The sequence below is a fragment of the Protopterus annectens genome, chromosome 10.part0 (genome assembly GCF_019279795.1).
Source record: "Protopterus annectens isolate FY-2018-M chromosome 10.part0, PAN1.0, whole genome shotgun sequence".
Lineage (NCBI taxonomy): Eukaryota > Metazoa > Chordata > Ceratodontiformes > Protopteridae > Protopterus > Protopterus annectens.
The window spans coordinates 967,055,958-967,080,957 of record NC_056744.1 but is presented as its reverse complement, the minus strand read 5'-3'; the positions used below and the strand labels follow the sequence as shown (position 1 = coordinate 967,080,957).

Genomic DNA, 25,000 nt, shown 5'->3' with positions numbered 1-25,000 from the left:
CAAAATGTTAATCCTAAATTACAATGTATCATTAGTGCAAATGAAATGTTGACCAATTGGAATTGATCTTACCTAATATGAATATATGTGATCTAATGAAAATTAACTGAACAGTTTTCATTGGAAATTAATGCATTAAAATTGGTTTTAATGAAATACTGTCATTTAATCCAGGTGTGGTGGTGGCATCCAAACAGATTTGCCACCATACCTCCTTAAATAGTAGGTGTGTTTTAAAATCACCCCCCTCTGGGATCAACTTTAATATTGTCAATTATTGCAAATTTAAATCCTTTGGCATGTCCCTTAAGTTTCTACGTGTCTTGACAAGGCATTAGTGGAATCCTTCTTCCTAATTTTGTAAATATGTTCATAAATGCGTTCATTTAAGCTCCTCTCTGTCTTTCCCACATAGAAACAATGGCATTGATTACAGGTCGCTAAATATACTACCATTTTAGAGTTGCAGTTACCCTTTAAGCACTTTATTTTGGTTCTCATAATATTTTGTAATTTAATTTCCTTAGTTTCATTAATATAATTACATTGACTGCAACGTCCACATTTCTTAGTGTAATTTTCTATTGAAGTGTTCTTCCTGTCATATTGTGTATATTTTTGCAATAACATTTTTATATTATTGCCCATTTTGTAGACAATTCCTGGTTTCATTCCCATTGCTTCTGATAGAGTCACCTGTAATTAAATACCAATATTTAGTCAATAATTCAGTAATATCTCTTGATACGGGACTGTATAACATAATATATGCTCTCCGATGGCTGGTATTAATGTTTTTACCGCCATTAATATTTATAACAGTGGAGGGTTCTCCTAATAAATATCTCCCTAATCCTAATAGGGGTTTGTATTTTTTTCCCCATTCATCCAAAATATATTTGGTCACATTATCAATCATATCAACGGGGTATCCTCTATCTTTAAACATGTTTGTTATATTATTTAATTCGCAGACCAAGGTATTGAAGTCAGATGTCATTCTACAGGCCCGGACATGGGAGTCAGACACACTGATGTCCCACTGACCATGCTGAAAGTACAGTTTTGTACCTACCATAAATGTAGATGTCCGATAGGAATGCATCTGCAGTACTTACAAATGGGTTGCCCTGTCGTCAGGCAGCCCTTCGGTCGGCCGGATTCCAAAGTCTGGGTCTGGCTTCGGCTGGTGTCGCACTTCACCAGACATCATAGCTGCAGTTTTTCGGGTATAAAGGAATCAGCCGACGCCATTTTCCTCAGTGTTTCTTGCCCCAGGTGCACTCTTGGATGGCTAAATTTGGATAAATGCCAATGTTTCCAAAAAGTAGAGAGCAAACACATAAAATAAGCATGTATGTACATATATACAAACAAATACACCATAATAGATCCCCCCCAAGCTAGCTAAAAGATGGCAAATACCCTAGGAGTACCACAGAGGGGAAGGCGGGTGGGTAATCCTGACTGCAGATGCATTCCTATCGGACATCTACATTTATGGTAGGTACAAAACTGTACTATGTCCTTCAAGGATGCATCTGCAGTCCTTACAAATGGGTAGAATACCATAGCTAAACTAGGGGAGGAGGAAAAGAGAAGAGATTATGGTGTAGTTAGGATCCCTTGCTAAACAGCAGTGGCAAAACCTGCTCGGGATCTAGAGTATAGAGGTAAATTATAATGCTTGGCAAATGTATGCACGGAGGTCCAAGTAGCAGCCTCTATAATGTCCTTGGTAGCCACCCCTCATAAGAAAGCTGTAGTAGTGGCTGTAGCCCTTGTGGAGTGAGGCCTGAGGAGTAACAAAATCTAATGCAAGTTCCTATCCACTTGGAGATTGTCTGCTTTGAAATTGCTTTTCCTTCCCTACCTGTTGCATATGCTACCAGAAGCTGGTCAGTTTTTCTATTGCACTTGGTTCTGTCCAGGTAGTAGCGTAATTGTCTATGTACATCCAAGGTATGCAACAGTCTTTCTCCCCTTTTCTGTGGGTTTGGGAAGAATGTAGGTAGGTGGATAGCCTGGTTTAATGACACTCTGGATACCACCTTAGGCATAAATGTAGGATTTGTTCTCATGGACACTCTATCCTGATGGAAGATCAGGAAGGGTTGCACTGCCATTAATGCCTGTAGTTCAGAAACCCTTCTTGCTGAGGTGATTGCCAGCAGGAAAGCAGTCTTCCAGGATAAGTATCGTAATTCTGCTGTTGCTGCTGGTTCGAAAGGAGGAAGTGTCAATTTTTCTAGCACAAAGTTCAAGTCCCATGTTGGCAATGGTGGTTTCCTTGGAGGTTTTACATTTTTAATTCCTCTCAGAAACTGCCTGAGCAGAGGGTGTGAGAAGACAGGAGGATCCAAGCTGTATTCTGCCGAAATAGCTGATGCATGTATCTTGATGGAAGAATAGGACAGGCCTGTATGGAAGAGCTCTGCCAAGTACTCCAGGATGTTGGCTATGTTTATCAGTGACACATCTTTTCCCTTTGCAGTACTCCAAATGAGATATCTTTTCCATTTTGCTGCATAATTCTTTTTTGTTGAAGGTCTGCGAGCCTCAAGGATAATGTCTTTAACCCTTTGGGATAAATTTGGGTTAATTGCTCTTATGTAATGTTCCAGGCAGTCAGCTGCAGAGTTTTCAGGTTTGGATGCAGGATGTTGTAGTTGTTCCGTGTTAACAGCAATGGTATCAGGGGTAGTGTCCACATTTGTTCCCGAGACATGCTCCACAGTAATGGGTACCAATGTTGTCTTGGCCAGTCTGGAGCTATCAGGATGATCCTTGGACGTTCCTCTTTGATCTTCAATAGCACCTTGTGCATCAAAGGAAGTGGAGGGAATGCATATGCTGTCAGGTTTTTCCAACTGAAAGATAGGGAGTCCACCTTCCAAGCAAGTGGGTGGTACGTCCTTGTGCAGAATTTCTTTAGCTGGTGATTGAGTGGGGATGCAAATAAGTCTATTTGTGGTAGTCCCCATTTTCTTGTGATGGCTTTGAAGATGTCCGGGTGCAGCATCCATTCGTGGGCATCCGAGGTAGTTCTGCTTAATATGTCTGCTAGAATGTTTTCTTTTCCCGGTACAAAAATTGCTTGTAACTGAATGTTGTAGCTGAGCGCCACATTCCATAGGTCCAGTGCCATCCGGCATAGAGGGCATGAATGTGTGCCTCCCTGTTTGTTGATGTACCACATAACTGTGGTGTTGTCTGTCCTTATCAACTGTCCTTCTTGGAGAAATGGTCTGAATGTCTGGATTGCCAATTTTACTGCCAGCATTTCCTTTAGATTTATGTGTAGGTGCAGCTGATCTTGAGTCCATAAGCCTTGTATGCACTTGTCCAGCATGTGGGCCCCCCAACCGAGGTCTGAGGCGTCCGTTGTTATGGTTTGGCTTGGTTGAGTGCTGTAGAAGGGCAGTCCTGTGCTTGTTTGACAGGCCTGAGCCCACCATAGGAACTCTTGCTTCAGGCATGGTATTAGTGGAATTTTGGTTTCTAGGCTGTGTTTGTGTTGAGACCATAAATTTTTCAGGTACCACTGCAGCTTTCTCATATGCAGTCTGGCATGAGGGACTAGAATTATGCAGGATGCCATGAAGCCCAAGGCTTGCAGCACTTTTCTTGCTGTTAGATGGTTCTGTTTTGTTAATGCCAAGAAGTAGAGAGGAAGTTGTCCTTGTTTTTCTACAGTTAGGAATGCCATCTGTTTTGATGTGTCCAGCTCTGCACCCAAAAAGGTTATTCTTTGGGATGGTATCAGCCTTGACTTTTTTATATTGACTGTATATCCCAGGGCTTGCAGCAAGTGAATGACTCTTTGTAAGTCTTCTGTTAGCTTGTTTTTGTTGTCCGCTTGTATCAGGCAGTCGTCCAGGTAGGGATAAATTTGGATTCCCTGAAGTCTGCAATGAGCGATTACTGATGCCAGGCATTTCGTGAACACTCTGGGCGCAGTAGATAAGCCAAAGGGCAATGCTGAGAATTGATAATGCTCTGATCCTGCAAGAAATCTGAGGTATCTTCTGCAATTTGGTCGTATGGGGACGTGCAGGTATGCCTCCTTGAGATCTAGAATTACCAGCCAAGACTCCTTGCCCAGCATGGGAAGAAGCTGCTGTAGTGTCAGCATTTTGAATTTTGGAACAATGAGGAATGTGTTTAAAGCGGACAGGTCGAGAATAGGCCTCCATTTTTTCTCTTTTCTTGGTACCAGGAAGAGTCTGGAGTAAAATCCCTTTCCTTGTTCCATAGATGGTACCTTTTCCACAGCTCTCATTTTTACTAATTGAGCTATTTGTTTTAGAGCTTCTGCCTTTTGATTTGGTGGTAGGTTTGGCATTCCTCTTTTTCCTGGAAGAGTATGGAAATGAAACCTGTAGCCTTGGTCTATAGTTTGCAAAATCCACTTGTCCCTTGTGATGTAACGCCAGTTCCTTGAAAATAAGGCTAGCTTTCCGCCTAAGGGTGCTGCTAGTTTTCCCTGGTAGGCGGTGCCAGAGCCAAGTCACTGTGATTGTCCTGTTGCAGTGGTGGTGGCTGTGTCTGTGCCTCGCTGGTTGTTGCCCTGCCACTGGCGTCCCCTGTAGGCACCCCTGGATTGATTTCTGCCTCTTAAACGCCTATTCCTGCCTCTCTGTGCTTTAGAGGAGTCTGGAAAGGACCAATTTTTGGAGGGCCAGTTCCTGCTAAACCTTGGCAGTTGGACCTGTAAGAAGTCTTTCACTGTTTGTACAGATTTTGCCTTCTCTTCCATTTTCTTCAGTACCTGCTGTGTAGGAGAACCAAATAAGTTGACCTTGTCCATGGGAGCATCTAACAGTTTTGATTTGACATGGTCCGGTAAGGCCTGTTCTTTCAACCATGCATGCCTTCTGATAACTGTGCCAGTCATGGCTGATCTAAAGGAAGCCTCCAGTGCATCATAGCTGCATTTTAAAGAATGGTTACGAACTTGCTGAATGTTATGTACCATTTCCTGAACATACTTCTTATCTAAAGGTTCATCAGAGGACAGTTTTTTAGTTAACTGATCAAGCATAAACTCCTGATATTGGATCATATGAAACTGACAGTTCAAGGCCCTAGCTGACAGAGTAGCAGAGGTGTATACTTTTTTACCCCATCTCTCTAAGGACCTGGATTCCCTTTCAGAGGGGAGGGGATTTTTAGCAGAGGTAGATGCTACTGCCTTAGGCCCCTGGGAGATAGTCTCGGGATCTGCAAAGGGAGCCTTGTATAAATGGTGATGTGTGTCCGGGACCCTGTAGAACCTATCGGGCTTAGCAGGGGCTGGAGGTAATGAATCAGGAGCAGTACAAGCATCATTAAATGCATCATCTACAACAGAAAGAACTGGAGGAATAGCCAAAGGCCTATGTTGTGGTAAATGCAAAAAGGTTCTAAGCCTTTTCCTGGAGTCTGAGAAATCTTGGCCCTGCCACTGAAATTGTTCCCTCATGGCATGTAAGGTTTCCCCAAAGGAAAATTCCTCAGGTGGAGAGGCAGAAGGGATAGACTCTTCAGCATCAGAGTCTTCGTAAGGGGAATAAGGAGTGTCTGGAGGGTCTGTATTGTCTGAATCATCAGAGGAATCATCAGTGGACACTGGCTCAGGGGGCTCTGCTCTAGGTCTCTTCTCTGGAGGTGGATGAGAGGCCCTGTCTGAATGAGTTTGGGAAACCCTAATTAAAGAAATGAGATCCTCTGCCAGAGAAAGCATTTGGGAACTGGAGCTGGGCCTGTGAGAGGGGGGCTTAACAGGCACAGTCTTAGTAGCTTTAGCTGCTTTAGCCCTGGCAAAGGCCTTAATGGACATGGCTGCAGGAGGCCTAGCAGCTCCACGTGCAGGGGTAGATACATCCAAGGGAATAGTGTCCGATAATTCCTGAGAAACCACAACAGCAGGTTGGGATTCAGAAGACGTTTCTGCCAGGTTAGAAGAGGCCTCTGTAGAAGGCATGGTTTCGGCTGAAGAAAGAACTGCTTGCTCGGTTTCGGCCGAAACCGAGACACTCGCGGTTTGCTTAACCGCGGTTTCGGCTGAAACTGCGGACCGCGAGTGTCGGTCCTTTTCTTTGCGTTTTTTGGATATTTGTGTAGTCTGAGGATCCGATGGCATAATATAAGCAAAATCAGAGCCGAAAAACTGTTAAGCAAACTCCGACCGATGTCTAAGCGTCCGTCGGTTAAAAGAAGCACAGGCTAAACAAGCTGCTACGTCATGGTCTGGGCCTAAACAAGGCAAGCAGTAAGAGTGGAAATCTTTATGAGGTATTTGTTTCCCACAAGTTAAACAGTTATTCACTTTTTCTGACCTCGGCTGAGGCAAGAAAGAGTCCCCAACGGGGTACTTAGCTTTTTAAAAGTCTTCGAAGTAGTATTCGGTAGTAGTAATCTCTGGAACTGACCGACCGGCACTTGCGAACAGCTTCTGCTTCGGGCGCCACGCGGCAAGAAAGACTGAGGAAAATGGCGTCGGCTGATGCCTTTATACCCGAAAAACTGCAGCTATGACGTCGGGTGAAGTGCGACACCAGCCGAAGCCAGACCCAGACTTTGGAATCCGGCCGACCGAAGGGCTGCCTGACGACAGGACAACCCATTTGTAAGGACTGCAGATGCATCCTTGAAGGACATCAAGGAGAAGGTGACTGAGCTGCCCATCGGCGGCTAGGATCCACCACAACACATGCACTCAGGTCACTCCAAAGCAAGTACAAATGTGACTCCATCATTGTCCATGCTGGTGTGAATGACCCGAGACGTACCTCCCTGGACTACATGAAAAGAGACAGAGGAGCTCTCCGATTATGTAGCCCAGGCTGGTATGACCCTGACCCTGGGCAGCATCTTGCCCTCACCAAGAATGATACCACAATACAAAGACAAGATGATCAGCTTTAACAATTGGCTCGAGTACTGGTGTCATTCGAGGGGATCCAATGTCTGTCTGCCTGGGATGATATGTTGGACAAGCCAAGCTGCTTCGCAAGGGATGGCTTACACCTGTCACCACTGGGCTTCCGGATATTGGCTAAGGCTCTTGCCACCCCCATAGTGCCTTTTTAAGGCAAGGCTCAAAAGACAAACCCACCTCCTTAGAAAACAAAAATGGAAAAAAAACTAAGGGTAATGCTGCTCAATGCCAAAAGTCTAAATCTCAAGATGCAGGCACTTGATGCACTCCTCGGCATGGAGAACATAGACGTCTGTGCAGTAACTGAAACCTGGTTCAAGGCTCCTGAGAGCACCCCAGTGCTACCAGGCTATACCTCGTACCATGCTTTTCGGCCCCAAAACCCGGGCCGAACCACAAAGGGAGGGGGAGTGTCCATATTCATAAAGGACACAGACACCTCCAGGTTAGTAGCAACACATGAAGCAGAGACCATACAGGTGCAACTAACCATAGGCAAAACTGCTATACAACTGGTAGCATGTTACAGACCACCCTCCTAATCTCATGAACCCCACTCAGCCTTCCTGAAGACATTGGAGGATATGAATGTATCACAAAATACCATCATACTGGGAGACTTCAACTACCCCAACATAGATTGGGTACATTATTCTAGCCCTAATACCCTAGCCCAAAGGTTCCTGGAATTCATAAATTCAAATGCACTGGAACAACTAGTCACCTCTCCCACTAGGGGAGATAATATACTAGACCTGATCATCACAAACATGGGGACAAAATGCTCCACACCGGAAGTATACCCCTCACTAGTGAGATATGACCACAAACTAATCACCCTGGATATACATATCCCACCTCCACCCCCAGCACAAAAGACCACAGTGAAAAACTTCTCAAAAGCAGACTTCACTCTTAAGACCGAGATGGTATCCTTTAAGCCCACTGTGGCAGTGGGTACCACATCCCACAATGCCGAATCCTTCGCAAATGCTTTCTATGGACATCTCCAAGAATGCATGGATCATGCAATCCCAAACAAATCCAAGTCCCTCTCCACCAAATGTAAGCGTCCTGTCTGGTGGACCTCAGCCATAAACAAATTGTATAACAAAAGAAGGAAGCTACTGCACGTCAGAGCGAAATCCCATGAAGGGAAGGCATCTCTGATCAACATTAGCAGAAAACTACGTTCTCTCATTAAAAACATCCAAGGCAAACTTTGAGAGAAAAATCGCTAAGGACACTAAAGTTAACCACAAAGCCTTCTTCAGCTATGTTAGAAACCAGGGCGGAAACCCTCAGAGATGCTCAGAGTTGGTTCACAACAAAAAATGCACTGAACCCACAGATATTGCTAACATTCTGGCTGACAGATTCAGTGCAAATTTCTCACCTCCTTCCCCCCCAAAAGAAGAAATACTTATCCCAGCTGAATGTAATCTCCCTGTCATCTCAGATGTCCCAAGTGAGAACTGCACTAAACAAAGCAAAAAACACATCAATGGGACCCAACGGTATCCCGGGGTGTTACGTGAACTCCAAGAAGAGCTAAACCCACACATAAAAATTCTATTTAACCTTCGCCTTACTTCGGGATATGTACCTGAACACTGGCGTACAGCAACAGTGGTCCCACTCCACAAGGGGGGGGTGCCTCTACAGACCCTGGAAACTACCGCCCCATAAGCTTAACTAGCCTGGTCTGCAAAGCTATGGAAAGAATCATTATGGAACTCAGAGACCTAGGGGACCTACAGACACTTGACCCCACCCAGTGCGGCTTTGTAAAGGGAAGATCCTGCCTTTTAAACCTGGTTGACTTTTTCGAAACAGTCACTAGAGCCATTGATGAGGGCAAAGCAGTCCATACAGCATACCTGGACTTGGCTCAGGCATCATAGATAAGCTAAACAGCTTAAAATAAACCCTTATGTCACTAGATGGGTTGCAAACTGGCTAAAGGACAGAACCCATAAAGTTAAAATCGCTGGAGCAATGTCAGACTCAAAGCCAGTCACAAGTGGTGTCCCACAGGGATCTGTCCTGGGACCCCTCTTGTTCGGCATTTATTTCTCAGATGTTAAAGCAAAAGTACAGTTTTGTACCTACCATAAATGTAGATGTCCGATAGACATGCAACTGCAGTCATAACATGTGGGTTGTCCTGCCTCAGAGGCAGCCCTCGATCGGTCGGATTCCAAAGTCTGGGTCCGACGTCGGCTGATGTCGCATTTCTCTCCGACGTCAGAGCGGCTGGAGTACATAAGCATCAGCCGACGCCATTTTCTTCAGTGTTTTTTGCCCCAGATGCCAGGTGCCCTCCAAGGAAGGCTGTAATCAAATTGGAAGACAAAAACAGGATTCCAAACAAATACATGAGCAATAAAACAAATACACCATAACAGATATCCCCAGCTAAGAGCAAGGGGGATAGGAGTGGACCCAAGGCATAGAGGGGTATGGAGGGAGGGAAAACCCGACTGCAGTTGCATGTCTATCGGACATCTACATTTATGGTAGGTACAAAACTGTACTATGTCCTTCAAGAATGCAACTGCAGTCATAACATGTGGGTAGAATACCATAGCTTAGCTGGGGGAGGAGGTATGCTCTAGGAGAGAGATGGTGTGGCAATCAAACCCTGCAGGACTGCCGAAGCAAAGCCTGTTCTGGATCTGGAATAGAGAGGGAGATTGTAGTGTTTGGAGAATGTATGCACGGAGCTCCATGTAGCAGCTTCTAGAATGTCCTTTGTAGGCACCCCTCTTAAAAATGCTGTAGAGGTGGCTGTAGCTCTGGTGGAATGTGGTCTGACATAGGCTGGAATTAGAAGTTATGTACTCACCATAACGTTCCATCTGAGTAGGTGTATTCATTTGTCTGCAACCTGTGGGTTATGGATCCGATATCGGATCCGAACCGGCATGGTTTTCCAGCTATGGATCCAAGCTCTCAGCTCCTCCCCTCACCCATAATGCCCTGCTCTACCCTCATGACCTCAGATCGAGTTTGCCAAAGCAACAATACCCTAAAAAGGGTAACAAGGAATATGCAGGAAACTGAAAGGCCAGGGGATAGATGGTTGCAGACAATGAATACACCTACTCAGATGGAACGTTATGGTGAGTACATAACTTCTAAATCTGAAGTAGGATATTCATTTGTCTGCAACCTGTGGGACAGAGTCCCCAGCTACCTGAATCTTGGGCCATCATGGAAGGATATTCGAGCACCACCGGAGCCAAAGGATGCTCTACCCTAGATGCAAGATCCAACTTATAGTGAGAAATAAATGTATGAGATGAAGCCCACGTGGCTGCTGCACAAATATCATCTAGAGGAATCCTAGCCTTGAAGGCTGCCGAGGTAGATACTGACCGGGTTGAATGGGCGTGAACACTCCTCCTCCGGCCTTCCTGACGCTTGATAAGCCAATAAAATGCACTGTGAAATCCAGCGACAGAGAAACTTTAGAAATTGGCTTGCCCAAATTGAATTTTGCAAATGAAATAAACAGCTGGTCGGATTGCCTATGACCAGCTGTCCTGTTGAGATAAAATCTAAGTTGCCTGTGAACATCTAGAGAGTGTAGCTTATATTCACCTTTGTTTTCATACTTAGGGAAGAAAACAGGGAGGTTAATGGATTGATTGATGTTTGCTTCAGAAGCGATTTTAGGAAGGAAGGACGGGTTGGTCCTGAGGGAGACACGGTCCGGATGAAATACCAAGTAAGGAGGTTTAGCTGATAAAGCTTGAAGTTCAGAAACTCTCTTGGCTGATGTAATGGCTACCAAAAGGCCGCCTTGTAGGACAAGAATTTGAGATCCACCGTGGCAGCGGGCTCAAAGGGGAGCGGTCAAGGCCTGTAGGACCAAAGAAAGGTCCCAAGGAGGAACTGCTTGTTTTATAGGGGGCCTGAGAAGGAAAGTACCTTTAAGAAATGTTTTGCACAATTTGGCTGACATAAGAGGAATAGACTCTTGACCAATGTGATAGTGAGAAATTGCCGCCAGTTGAACTTTGACTGTTGAACTGCTGGCACCAGCATTAAAGAGAGGTTAGAAAATCAAGCACTACAGGGAGAGGAACCGTGAAGGATTTAGGCCTTGCCGCCCGCACACAGAGAAACGTTCCATTTGCTTGTAAACCTTTCTAGTGGATGGTTTATGAGCCGCCACCAAAATAGCCTTTACCGTGAAGAAATACCGAGTCCTTATCAAGAGTGGAACTGGAGCAGCCAAGCGGTCAGCTTCAGGTTGTCCAGGTTCGGGAGGAATGCAGGATGGATGGGATATCAGATCCGATGGGATCTAGAATCCAAGGAGGATTCACCGAGTGAGACCTTAGGAAGGGGAACCAGATCTGTCGAGGCCAGAATGGAGCAATGAGAATCATTCTGCAACCCACCCGAGGCTTTCTGAAGGACTTGCAGCATCAGAGGCAAGGGTGGATAGGCATACAGAAGACCGGGTGGCCAAGCATGCACCAGAGCTCTCTTGGGGTACCTCGGGAGGAGGTATTAGAGCCAAAAAACTGTCGCACTTGGTGTTTGAGGGAGAAGCAAAAGATCGCATGAAGGACTTGACAATTGAGAGACCACGGGTCAGAATGGTGCGACTGAGCTTGTCCGCTAGGATGTTGGACGAAATTCGAATGTGCTGCTATGAGAAAGCGACAGGAGATTGCCCATTCCCAAACTCTCATGGCCTCTCGACAAAGAGGGTAAGACCTTGTTCCCCTTGCTTGTTGATGTACCAGACAACAGACATATTGTCCGATTGAATCGCAATTGTTCCCAAGGGAAGAAAGTCCTGAAGTGCTAGCAACGCTAAGAGCACTGCTCTCATCTCTAGAACATTGATATGCAGTAAGGTCTCTGAATCACGTCGCGTGCCTTGGACTCCTGTCCGCCCCCCCCCCCCCCCCCCCCGGGGGCCGCCGGTGTCACCGTGGGCGAGAGGGGATAAGCACAGAATGAGATCCGGGAGTGGAGCCACCACAAGAGGGACCGCTTGCAAGCCTTGCTGATCGCTATGGGATGATGCATGGGAGAGCAAGGTATGACCACTGTACTACCACTGTAGAATGCATATTGAGCCTGGCAAGAGGAAGAAGTGCTATAGCAAGCCATGGACCCTAGAGCCCTCAGGACCAACTCTGCTGGAACAGAACTTGAATGGAGAATGGCCCGCACCTGGAGCTGCAGATTTAGAACTCTGTCCTAGTGGGAAGGGCTCAGAACTCCTTGTGTCTAGTCTGGCCCCTATGAAATCTAAGAGCTGTGTGGCCCAGGTGGACTTTTTGTATTTATTGTGATGCCCAGAAATGGAGCAAGATGGAGAAAGGAGTCTCGCCAATAGAAGTAGATGCCTTGTTGGGGCGGTAAGGAGCCAGTCGTCCAGGTAGGAAAGACCTGCACCCCTGAAGCCTCAGGTGGGCCGCTACCACTGCTAGTACTTTGGTAAACACCCTGGGGCTGTGGTGAGACCAAAGGGAAGGACCCGAACTGGTAGTGACTGGCTCCCAGCCGGAAGCGGAGAAACCTCCTGAGCCTGTCCATCAGAATGTGGTAATACGCATCCTGAGATCTATCGAGCACATCCAGTGATTTTCTCCCAGAAGGGGAGAATAGATTGCAGAGTGACCATTGAATTTTTCTTTGGGGACTGCCAGATTCAAGAGAGAGAGGTCTAGGATTGGTCTTAGTTCCCCCTTTTGGCACTAAAAAGAATCTGGAGTAGAACCCTGATCCGATCTGGTCTGGGGAACGGGCTGGATGGCTCTTTCTTTAGCAGATGGCCAATTTCTGCCAAGGCGGCCTCCCGTTGACGGGTGGGACGCCTGGGAGGGACTTCAACTTTGGAAGGTGAAGGAAAGGAATGCGATATCCCTGGATATGATTTGGAGAACCCAGCGGTCCGATGTTATGGACTCCCATGCCGCTAGGTGCCCCCAACGCCCCCGACTGCCTCCAGAGTAGAGCAGTCGGGCAACTCAGTTGGTGCGTGCGGCGCTCAGAGAGAGAAAGGTTCCCTGACGAAGTTTCTGGGAGCCCCTCTGCCTCTAGGGGCGGCCCCTCCCTGTCCTCCTCTGCCACGGAAGGACTGGTTGTCCGAGCAGGCTGGGACTGCTGCGACTTCGAACCACATCTTCTTCTGACCCTTTTGGTTCCTAGAATAGGGCCTCTGGGGTGCAGAGAAGCGGATTCCGGCAGACAGCGTCTTCCGTCTTTCTCGCTCTGGGTCAACGCCTCGCGAACGGTCTTGCCAAACAGAGCAGAACCATCAAAGGGCCTTGAAGGGCTCAGAAAATCGCGGTGACGGAGCCAGGCCTGAGGTCTAGTGACCAGTCCTGTCCAGCTCTCTAGCGGCCCTCCGTTGCATGGGAGAGTAGCCGATAGAAGTATTTGTAACTGACCTAAGAGTGGCCATTTTGGTGGAGTGCAGAACTCTGTCCTCCTCGAAATGGACTCAGGGGATGCAGCGTATTCCTTAATAAGATCTCGCTGCATCCGAATAACATGTGCAAAATAGTTAGTTCCCTTACGAGAAAGTCGCCGAACTGAACATCCGCTTCCCCAAGCGGTCCATCATCCGAGACTCCTTGCTCGGTGGGTGGACTGAGGGACTCTCCTGAGCCAGTTCCTCTTTGTGGCCGCCGTCAACATGGCATCTACAGGAGGCCCCTTACTCCAATGGGTCCTGTCGAGGGGCGGACTAAGGATCCTATCCGGTCTTTTGGGAATTGGCTCCACGGTGTCCGGTTCCTTCCACGCCCTGGTGGTAATAAGGTCCACCAGGGGTCGGCAGGGGACACCCAAGAGGTAGAATGCCTCCAAGAACACGGACTCGTCCGAGGAAGACTTGGGGCAGACCACCCCTCGAGCTACGGAGTATTTCCATGATGTCTCGAAGGAGACATCCTCGGGTGACCGTGGGGAGCCTTCCTTCCTCCAAGTCCGTGTCTTCAGTGAGACTTCGGGGAGTCAATGTGCCTCCTTTGGGGGCTGTCAGAGGAGCTCCATGGGAGCAACGGGCTGTCCCAGGGGCCGGATGGTGGAAGCCTGGCCCAGTGCAGAGGAGCGCGGACGGAGCCCTCAGCAGAGCCCTCTCGACACCAACAGAAAGGGGAAGGGGGCCGACCTCGACCACCATCAGCAATCCAATGCCACCTCGGATCCGATCCGGGTGGATCCCCGGGGCGCTGCTACCGATTTCGAGGGGACAGGCGCCGCTCCGACGGCGGCGGCGCGAGCACTGATCCCCGGATCCGGCTCGGATCCAGGCTCCGAGATCGGGTCCGCAGGGGTCGGTCCAGTACTAAAGTACCATCGGGACCTTCCCTCCCCCGCTACTCGCGTTTCCAGTTGGTTTCAACCCGGATAGCGGGTCGACGCAGCAGGGCAGGGTCGGGTCCGGCACCATCGGCGGCGACCTCGCCCCCCCCCTGCTGCCTGCTCGGTAGTTGCTCAACCCCCGGATAGCGGTCGGAGAAGGAGCAATAGGCTTAAAGGGTGTTGACACTCCCATCTGCATCTGGGCCTGGATGAACCTTCTCATCATCCGTCCAGATCAGCATCAGAAAGGCTATGGGTAGATTCAAGAGGCTACCGAGGTAGGCCTGGAGTGCCTCCTCGATAGCCTCGACGGAGATCGGGTCTCCTCCTCCTCAGGACCCGTGAGAAGCACACAGGGACCGAGAAGGAGGAGATCACCGCCGACAACGAGCGGGGAGAAGCCAGCTTGGCTGGCGGGGCGAAACAGAGGCCTCGGGTGCTTCTCCTCCGTCCTTTTAGCAGCATCCTCTCCTCTCAGAGCGGGAGTTTGAGTCCCAGGAGCAGGAGGGGTGTGCACAGGGGGAACAACTGCAGGTACAGAAGTGAAGAGGCGGAGGCAAAAGACCCGCCAAGACCAGCTTGGACCGCTCCCTCTCAGTGTTCTGGGGTTGAACCCTGCACAAATGGAACAACCAGATGTGAGGTGTTCGTGGCCATCAGCCGGTGAGAGCTTATGGCCACACTCGGCGGAGATGATTAGAAATATAGATTTTGGCTGGTCAGCCATAATCTATAATACCTAAAGTTACAGAAAGTAACAACAAAAACACACAGGCCTACACACACGAGGAGGGACACTAGCTGGCGGGAGGGAATAAAATTATTTACTTTAACTTAAGTAAACTTAAAATAGGCTATATTAAAGGGAAACCTAATACTTTCACACAAATTTAGTCAAAGAAACAAGAAATTTTCTATTTTTAAACAAGAAAATAGTTCACTTAGCTGAGAGCTATGTACCCACATCCAGTTACCAGCGCGGCAAACAAGATCTGAGGTCATGAGGGTAGAGCAGGGCATTATGGGTGAGGGGAGGAGCTGAGAGCTTGGATCCATAGCTGGAAAACCATGCCGGTTCGGATCCGATATCGGATCCATAACCCACAGGTTGCAGACAAATGAATATCCTACTTCAGATCAGTCTTCCCATGAAAGGAATAACAGAATCTGATGCAATGTCCAATCCATTTAGAAATAGCCTGTTTTGAAATTGCTTTTCCTTGGACTGCAGGGGCGTAAGCTACAAAAAGCTGTTCAGACTTCCTACTGGCCTTGGTTCTGTCCAGGTAGTATCGAAGTTGTCTATGAATGTCCAAGGTATGCAAAAGTCTTTCCCCCTTATTCTCAGGATTGGGGAAGAAAGCAGGCAGATGAATGGCTTGATTTAGAGAAACCCTAGATACCACCTTTGGCATAAAAGTAGGGTTGGTCCTTAATGAAACCCTGTCTCTGTGGAAAATAAAGGGTGGTATTGCCATTAGGGCCTGTAGCTCCGAAACCCTTCTTGCCGAGGTAATTGACAACAAGAAAGCTGTTTTCCATGAGAGAAATTGCAAGTCAACTGAAGCTGCTGGCTCAAAAGGAGGTAGAGTCAGTTTTTTTAAGACAAAATTGAGGTCCCAGGCTGGCACTGGGGCCTTTCTTGGTGGCTTAATGTTCTTGATTCCCCTGAGGAATTGTCTTAGTAAGGGGTGAGAGAAAACAGGAGGATCAGTGTTGTATCTGGCTGAAATAGCAGATGCATGTATCTTTATTGAAGAATACGAGAGGCCGCTCTGCAACATATCTGCCAAATATTCCAAGAGGAGTGGGATGTTCAGTAATGATGCATCATGTCCCTTGCTGGTATTCCAATTGCTGAATCTTTTCCACTTTGCTAAGTAAACCTTTCTGGTGGATGGTCTTCGAGCCTCTGTTAGTATCCGCTGAACTTCCTTGGAGAGAGATAAGCTGAGGTTATTTATGGGATCTCCCAGGCTGTTAGCTGCAGTGTCTGAAGGTTTGAATGCAGTATTTCGAAATTGTGTTGAGTCAAAAGTAGAGGCCACTGAGGGAGGGCCCACCTCCTGGTGTGACATATGCTCCGTAGTAGTGGGTACCAGTGTTGTCTTGGCCAATCCGGAGCTATTATGATTCCCTTGGGCTTCTCTGCTTTGATCTTTAGTAATACTGAGGTCATCAGTGGCAGAGGTGGGAATGCATAGATTGCTAGGGAGTTCCAGTTGAATGAAAGGGCATCTATTTTCCAAGCCTTTGGATGGCATGTCCTTGTGCAAAATTTTGGTAGAAGATGATTGAGGCGAGAGGCAAATAGGTCCACTTCTGCCTTGCCCCATGTCGAAGTTAGTTGTCTGAAAGCCTTCGGATGTAACCTCCACTCGTGTGGGTCTGAAATTCCTGCTTAGGCTGTCCGCCAACACATTGTCTTTTCCTGGAACAAACTGGGATTGTAACTGGATGTTTAGACTCAGTGATTTCTCCCAAAGCTGCATTGTCAGTCTGCAAAGGGGGTAAGAGTGGGTGCCCCCCCTGCTTGTTTATGTACCACATCACAGTGGTGTTGTCTGTCCGTATCATTAAATGGCCTTGCTGGAGTTGGTGTTGAAAAGCCTCGATAGCATGCATTACTGCCAGCATTTCCTTTTGGTTTATATGCAGATGTGTTTCCTTTGGAGACCATTGTCCTTGTATACACCTGCCTTCCATGTGCCCCATCCAAGGTCTGAGGCGTCTGTAGTCATGGTCTGTGTTATCTGTGGTTTTTTGAATGACATACCTGTGTTTTCCTGGCTCACCGAGGCCCACCATAGGAATTCCTTTTGTAGGCATGGAATGAATGGTATGATTGTCTCCAAGTTGTTGCTGTGTTGAGACCAAATGCTTTTTAGGTATCATTGAAGCTTTCTCATGTGTAGTTTTGCTAATGGAACCAGTAGAATGCAGGATGCCATGTAACCCAGGGCCTGTAGGAATCTCCTTGCAGTCATCTGGGTGAGTTTTGCTAAACCTTTGAAGTATTGAGTTAACTTCTCTTGCTTGTCTTCTGTCAGGTAAGCCATCTGAGAGGCTGTGTCTAGTTTGGCTCCTAAGAAGATTATTTGCTGGGATGGCTGCAGTCTTGACTTTTGGAAGTTGACTGTGTATCCCAGAGCTTGAAGTAATCGTATGACATAATCCAGGTTTTTTGTCAACATCAATTTGTCGTCCGCTTGTATGAGGCAGTCGTCCAGGTACGGGTAAATTTGTATACCCTGGAGCCTGCAATGAGCAATTACTGAAGCCAGGCATTTTGTAAATACTCTGGGCGCAGTAGATAAGCCAAATGGCAATGCTGAGAATTGATAATGCTCTGGCCCTGCAAGAAATCTGAGGTATCTTCTGCAGCCGTGTCCGATAGGGACATGCAGGTATGCCTCCTTGAGGTCCAGAGTAATCAGCCACAACTCCTTGCCCAGCATGGGAAGGAGTTGCTGTAGAGTCAGCATTTTGAACTTTGGTACTATGAGAAAGGTGTTTAATGCGGACAAGTCCAGTATTGGTCTCCATTGAGATTCTTTTCTTGGAACAAGGAACAGTCTTGAGTAAAACCCTGTTCTTGTTGTGGAACTCTTTCTATTGCTTTCATTAGAGTCAGCAGAGTGATTTGCTTGATAGCCTCTGCCCTTTGATGTTGTGGTAGATTTGGCATGCCTTGTTTTCTTGGTAAGGTATGAAAATGAAACCTGTACCCTCGGTCTATAATGTCCAAAATCCATTTGTCCTTTGTCAGTCTGTGCCAGTTTTCTGCAAACAGAGATAATTTCCCGCCCAAGGGAGCTTCTAGTTGTTCCCTGGTAGGCGGTAGTAGAGGAAAGTCATTGAGTTTGTGGTTGTTGGGCAGGTGAAACCCCTGCGTCACTTCTTTGGTTTTCTGGCTGCCATTGTCATCCCCTGTAAGGGCCTCTGTATTGGCCTCTTCCTCGGCCACGTCTGTTCTTACCCCTTTGAAACTTTTCTGGGTTAGGAAAGGACCAGTTTTTTGAAGGCCAATTCCTACTGAATCTGGGGGGTTGAACCTGGAGGAAATCTTTCACAGTCTGAACTGATTTTGCTTTTTCTTCTATGGTCTTTAACGCATCCTTAGCATTTGCACCAAAAAACTTGTTCTTTTCCAAAGGTGCATCCAGAAGTTTTGCTTTTACATGATCTGGTAGAGGTTGATCTTTTAACCAAGCATGTCTACGCATCACTGCCCCTGTCATAGCTGCCCTACATGAAGCTTCCAGTGCATCATATCCACACTGCAGGAAGTGATTGCTTACTTGCTGAGTGTTATGTACAGCTTCCTGCAAAGTCTTCCTGTCTAAAGGATCAGGAGAAGCTAATGTTTTTTGTAAATCTTCTAAGAGATAATCCTGATATTGGAACATATGAAAAAGGCAATTTAAAGCTCTCATAGATAAGGTAGTGGATGTGTAAACCTTTTTACCCCATCTCTCTAATGACCTTGCTTCCCTGTTGGAGGGCAAAGGATTTTTTGAGGTGGAGGCTGAAACTCCTTTAGGCCCCTGTGAAATAAACTAATCAGCAGTATGGGCCCTGAATAAATGGGAATGAGTTTCTGGGACCCTGTAATACCAGTCTGGCTTGGCTGGAGCAGGAGGAAGAGAATCAGGGGTAGCACTAGAATCAGAATACAAATCATCCAGAACATCAAGTACAGGAGGAATAGCCAAGGGCCTGTGCTGAGGCTTTCTTAAGGAAAGTCCTAAGGAGTTTCCTAGAATCAGAATATTCCTGACCTTGCCACTTGAAATGTTCCCTCATGGTGTGCAGGACTTCCCCAAAAGAAATATCCTCAGGAGGGGAGGCCGAAGGTATGGGATCTTCTGCATCTGAGTCCTCATAGGTCTGGAAGAGCTCTTCCTGGCCATCAGAGTGGACAGAGCCCTCAGAGTCTTCATCTGAAGGAGAAGGGTCAGAGGGCTCAACCCGGGGCCTTTTATCAGGAGGAAGCTGGGATGCTCTCTCAGGATGGGCCTGTGAACCTCTGATCATGGAAATTAGATCAGCAGCCATGGACATAATTTGTGTCTCCGGAGTCGGCTGAGGTAAGGATTTGGAAGCAATATGCTTTGTTTTGCTGGCTGCCTTAGCCCTAGTGTAGTCCTTAATAGACATGGCCATAGGAGGCCTGGCAGCTCCACGTGCAGGAGTGACCTTGTCTACAGCAATGGTCTCTGGCATTTCCTCGGTTTCGGTATCCGGAGGAAAGTCTATAACTGGCGGAGTAATATCTGGAATCGGAGTCATCGGTAATGCAGTGTCTTCGGTTTGGAGCGGTGGAGAGACCGTCCCAGAGGGAACCGGAGCACTCGCGCTAGGTTTTGGTGTGGAGTCTGTCGGTCCCGGTCTTTTCGCTTTTTGGGAGTTTGCGATGTCGGAAGATCCGACTGCATGGTGTAAGCAAATTTATCGCCGAAAAAATCTTCAGCGAACTCCGCCCGGCGCCTGAGTGCGCTTGTTGAAGATCAACCTCTACGTCGTGGTCTGGGCCCAGGCAAGGGAGGCAGTAAGAGTGGAAATCCTTATGAGGTATTTGTTTACCACAAAAAAGACAATTGTTAACTTTTTCAGTAATTTCTGACATCGGCTGAGGCAAGAAAAGGTCCCAAACGGGGTACTTAGCTTTTTTGATGACTTCGGTATCGTAGAATACAGAAGCTGACCGACCGGCACTTGCGAACTGCTTCTGCTTCGGGCACCGCGCGGCAAGAAAGACTGAAGAAAATGGCGTTGGCTGATGCTTATGTACTCCAGCTGCTCTGACGTCGGAGAGAAATGCGACATCAGCCGACGTTGGACCCAGACTTTGGAATCCGGCCGACTGAGGGCTGCCTGAGGCAGGACAACCCACATGTTATGACTGCAGTTGCATTCTTGAAGGACATCATGGGAGGGCTGTGGCTAACAAAGTTTGCAGAGGACTGCAAACTAGGCGCCATAGTCGATACACCAGCAGACACACATCCTACAAAAAGGCCTCACTGAAACGAACAACTGGTGCCGTAGTCACGGCCTTAAACTAAATGCCAAAAAATGTATAGTCATCCCTTTTGGAAAAATCAAAGTACCCACAAATTATCACAGACAGCAACCCACTGAGTACGGAAAAAGTAATCAGAAACCTAGGGACCCAAGTAGACAGCGACCTCTCATTTGACATCCACGTTGTCAAAGTAGTTAGAAAAACATTCTACCTTGCACACCTCATCATGAAGGGATTCACATCCAGATCCAAGGATGTCATAGTATCCCTATATTCCTCCCTCATCAGACCCATGATTGAGTACAATGCCCCATTTGGTATGTACCTCACCCGGCACTTGCAACAGCTGGAGAGACCACAAAACTACCTCACCAAAAGGATCAAGGGTCTCCAACAGAAGTCTTATTCCGCCAGACTAAAGAAACTTCAGCTCTATTCAGTAGCATACCGCCTGCTCAGTGGTGATCTCTGCCTGACGTACAAGGCCATGTCCAATCAGGATCTGATGGACATGCTCCACCTCAAAAAATCCAAATCCATCAGGACCACGAGAGCTAAAGTCAAACCTTGGCACAAGTATGAATAGGACATGCTGGAGGGATAGATTCATAACCCAGAGGCTTCCCATGCTTTGGAACAGGATCCCAGTTCGTATTAGGCAGAGCCCCTCACTGACTCTCTTCAAGAGAAATCTTGAGTGGATGGGAGATCGTAAATTTACCCCAGGCGTCACATCTGTGTCACCGCTAGACAGGGGCACACTAAACCAATTCTATTATATAAGGGGACCTTCATTGTGTCACTACTAGACAGAGGCACAGTATTCTAGATTTATTCTGTACGTTTTTGTACCACTTCATGGGGTGGCAAAAGCCACATCACTATGGCTAGGCTTAAAAATGCCCCAGGGATAGCCTAGTACTATACTATGAAACTGTGTGTGTGTGTGTATATATATATATATATAGGTCCTGTACAAGTATAGTCTACTACATTTTACACATTTCATATTGAGACATAAATTTTCTTGTCAACTACGATATTTTATTTCCTCGAGTTTTACTTACTTTCAAGTTTTAATATGTGTCTGTTTTATGGGTGTTCATGGTTATTTTTATTAAGCAAGTTTAAATTTTTAGTGGTTATGACTAAGTTAACACTTAGCATAATTGTTTGTATTTCCACTGTTAATTGTCGGCAATGATGTTTGCACATGACTATTAAAACTACTTGTTCATTTTCATTTTATTTTACTGTTTTCTGAAGAAGTCTACTGATTTCAGTATACGAAAAGCGCTTTGACTTTTTGAATCATTAAAGTGTCTGTGGATATTTACCTTTCGTGGTTTTTAATTTTACGGGACGACTGCCAGTGTCTGCCTTAAGTGCCTGTCTGTGGTTTTTTTCTTAGTTTACTTGTGTACTTTGATTACTTAGTTTGATGGCGTCAGGTGTGCCTGAGGGAGATGGCAGTTTTTTCCCCGGAATCGACACCGGCAATTCTGAGGGGCTGTGATAGTGCTGCTGTAGCAGCACCAGCTACTACTAACAACTCTGCCGGACACGACACACTATTGGACTCTTTGTTTAAACGGATGGACTCTCTGTTTAAACGGATGGACTCTCTGTTTAAACGGATGGACTCTCTGTTTAAACGGATGGACTCTCTGTTTAAACGGATGGACTCTCTGTTTAAACGGATGGACTCTTTGTTTAAACGGATGGACTCTTTGTTTAAACGGATGGACTCTTTGTTTAAACGGATGGACTCTTTGTTTAAACGGATGGACTCTTTGTTTAAACGGATGGACTCTTTGTTTAAACGGATGGACTCTTTGTTTAAACGGATGGACTCTTTGTTTAAACGGATGGACTCTTTGTTTAAACGGATGGACTCTTTGTTTAAACGGATGGACTCATTGTGTGCAAGACTTGATAGACTTGATTCCCAACAGCAAGATATGAGAAACTTGCTTTCTGTAACCCACGAACCCCTTCCTATTTTTACTGATGTGAACGTAGTTAACTTTCGCACCAGCTACAGGAGACGGCACAGTGACTAATGATCTACCGTTACCACCTGTAAATTCCACTAAGCGTCCAGTACCTGTTTTGGCGTTGAGTGGTGGAGTGAGGATTGGAGAGGATACTTCAGCTGTTCCACGACTTGGCTCTAGTTGGTGGATCCTGTGTTAATCGCAGGGAACAGTAACAATGTTCCTCAATGTACTAACATTTCTACCAACCGAGTCAACAACATTGGAAACTCGAACCTTAACGGTTTTCCTGTTATAAACTGCTGGTTAGTGGAAAGTTTTTCCATTTTCAAGCCAGACAGATTTTACCAATAATATGAACAACACTACTGCAGTGAACAACAATGAGGTAAACACTTCTCCTATATTGTTTCGAAGTTACAAATGTTCGATAAACTTCTCATGAAAATGAAAAAATTACAGTTGGAGATTAGTTACTTTAACGAATGTTTAACCCGTAAAGTAATTCCTAAGGGGTTAAGGCACTTCCAATACCCTACGGGCTAAGTCCCGAACTCCGAGTTCCACAATGAACTTTTAACATTATTTGAGTTAAAAGGAATTGAGTTATTAAAACTGATTAAACATTATACTTTGTGGGTTAATGATTTGAGTAAGGAAATTATTGCACTCGACTCTAGTATTAAACTAAACGCTGAATTCGATAGATATAAATTTGAGTACCAGCGCAGTTTTAATAGTGTGGACCAGTATCTTGGAAAATTGAGACTGAAAAAGATTAAAAAAATGGAACGTGATTGCACAGCTTATGCAAATGGTACTGCTTACCCTCCACCTCCCACTTCTCAAACTTGGCAACATGTGTCTTTAAGTAACGGAAATCAAACTAGTAATAACAGCAATGCTCCAAGTGTCACTATTGCCAATGTGGACCAACAGAGGTCAAGTAATTTCAATACCCCTAGTGATTCTCCGGGTTTTGTAAACTTTGACTCAATCCCTGATGGTGAATCTGTGGTTCGGAGAAGTGAACGTTTGCAGAACCGAAATAAACAAAATACTAATAATGGTCAATTTAAGCAACCTTACCAACAGCAACAGGTTTTTCAGGATGGCACTCTACAGGGAGCCATCCCCAAACAGCAGAACAATTTTTACTACAACAGAACGAGAGCCCAAAGACCCAGGTGACTTACGATATGACCTCCCTTGAGGACACTGACATTGACTTTTTTACACTATATATTAATAATGGCCTAGATACGGCTACTAACTATGTTGGTGCATCCAACATGGACGGTGCCATTTTTTTACATCAACCTAATATGGACATTACTTGTGATTCACTAGACGATAGTGTGGAATTAGTAGACGAAGAAACTTCTTTTTGCAGCAGTAATGACCAACATGGTTCTGTTTTAGTTAAACATGTGATCAGTGTTAGTAGCACAGGAGATTTTAAGATTCATAATTTTTCATCAGTAACCATCCCGATAGACTTAGACCTATTGTCTAAGGGGTATACTTACGTCCCTAAGAATAAATGTGACTTGGTGGGCACTATTATGGACATTAAATTATATACTCTTAAACTAAATTTTAATTTAATACTTGGCGGCTATGCAGGAAATGCGACTAGTGACTCATTTTGGGTTCCTAGTACGTTTAACCCGCCTTTGCACCCACTGATTCAGTTTTTTGAAAATGTGTGAACTAGACTTGCAGTACATTTTAAAACATTTCAACCACACTAAAAATTTTGAAACTACTAATAAAGAGAAAGAGTTGATTGAATTTGTTAGACTCCAAAATATGCGTATATGTAAACCTGATAAAGGGGGTGGGGCCGTTGTATCTGACCAAGATGATTTTGACAGGATGACAGAATTGGTTGATAATGTTGCCTACGAGTATAGTTCTAGGCCTGAAACAAACAAGGCATATTCTATTATTAAGAATAATATAGAAGACATGTTTATTGAAGGTAGATTACAACAGGAACAGTATAATTATATGCTAACCCCCTTCCCGAGATATCCTCGCCAGTTTGGTATACCCAAAATCCATAAGGATGTTAACAACCCTCCCATGCGCCCCTTAGTAGACAGCCGGGGTTCACCAACATACACTTGTGCTAAAGTGGTTGACTATCCTTAAAAAATATTTAACTGATGAAGAACATATTTGCAAGGATTCATGGATGTTTCTAACTAAAATTGACATGTTAAATTACAGTTGGCGTCAAATTCTAACAGTTGACGTCAAAGATTTATACACCTGCATTCCCCAGGATACAGCCATAGATTGGGTTGCTACTACTTTGAAGAGGAAAAATGCCACCTATACTGAAACCTCCTTGGTTATTGAACTTCTGGAGATAATTTTATATAACAACTTTATTGTAGGTGACAATTTCTACTTGCAAAAAACTGGGGTGGCAATAGGTTCCCCATGTGGGGCTAGTTTAGCCAACAAGGTGATGGCACATTGGGAAAGGGAATTTGTTTTCAGTAACAGCTTTGTAAGCGAGAAAATTCGCTTTTATACCAGATACCTTGACGATATATTTATCTTACTCTATGGCGACGTATCTACCAGCATTAATATCCTTGAGACGTTTAACTCTTCCACTGCATTTTTGAAGTTTACCTCAACCTTTAGTACTAGTTCTATTGCCTACTTGGATATATGGTTGGTGAAAAAAAGAGGAGT

General features: G+C 45.9%; 1 protein-coding gene across 1 annotated transcript in view; it reads right to left on the bottom strand.

The window, feature by feature from the left end:
* LOC122814226 (uridine-cytidine kinase 2-like) overlaps positions 1 to 25,000 on the bottom strand; it is a 363,423-nt gene that overhangs the window by 247,362 nt on the left and 91,061 nt on the right. Inside the window, exon 3 of the mRNA XM_044086826.1 lies at positions 546 to 696. Coding sequence (XP_043942761.1) covers positions 546 to 696 — 151 coding nt within the window. The remainder of the gene's footprint in view (positions 1 to 545; positions 697 to 25,000) is intronic.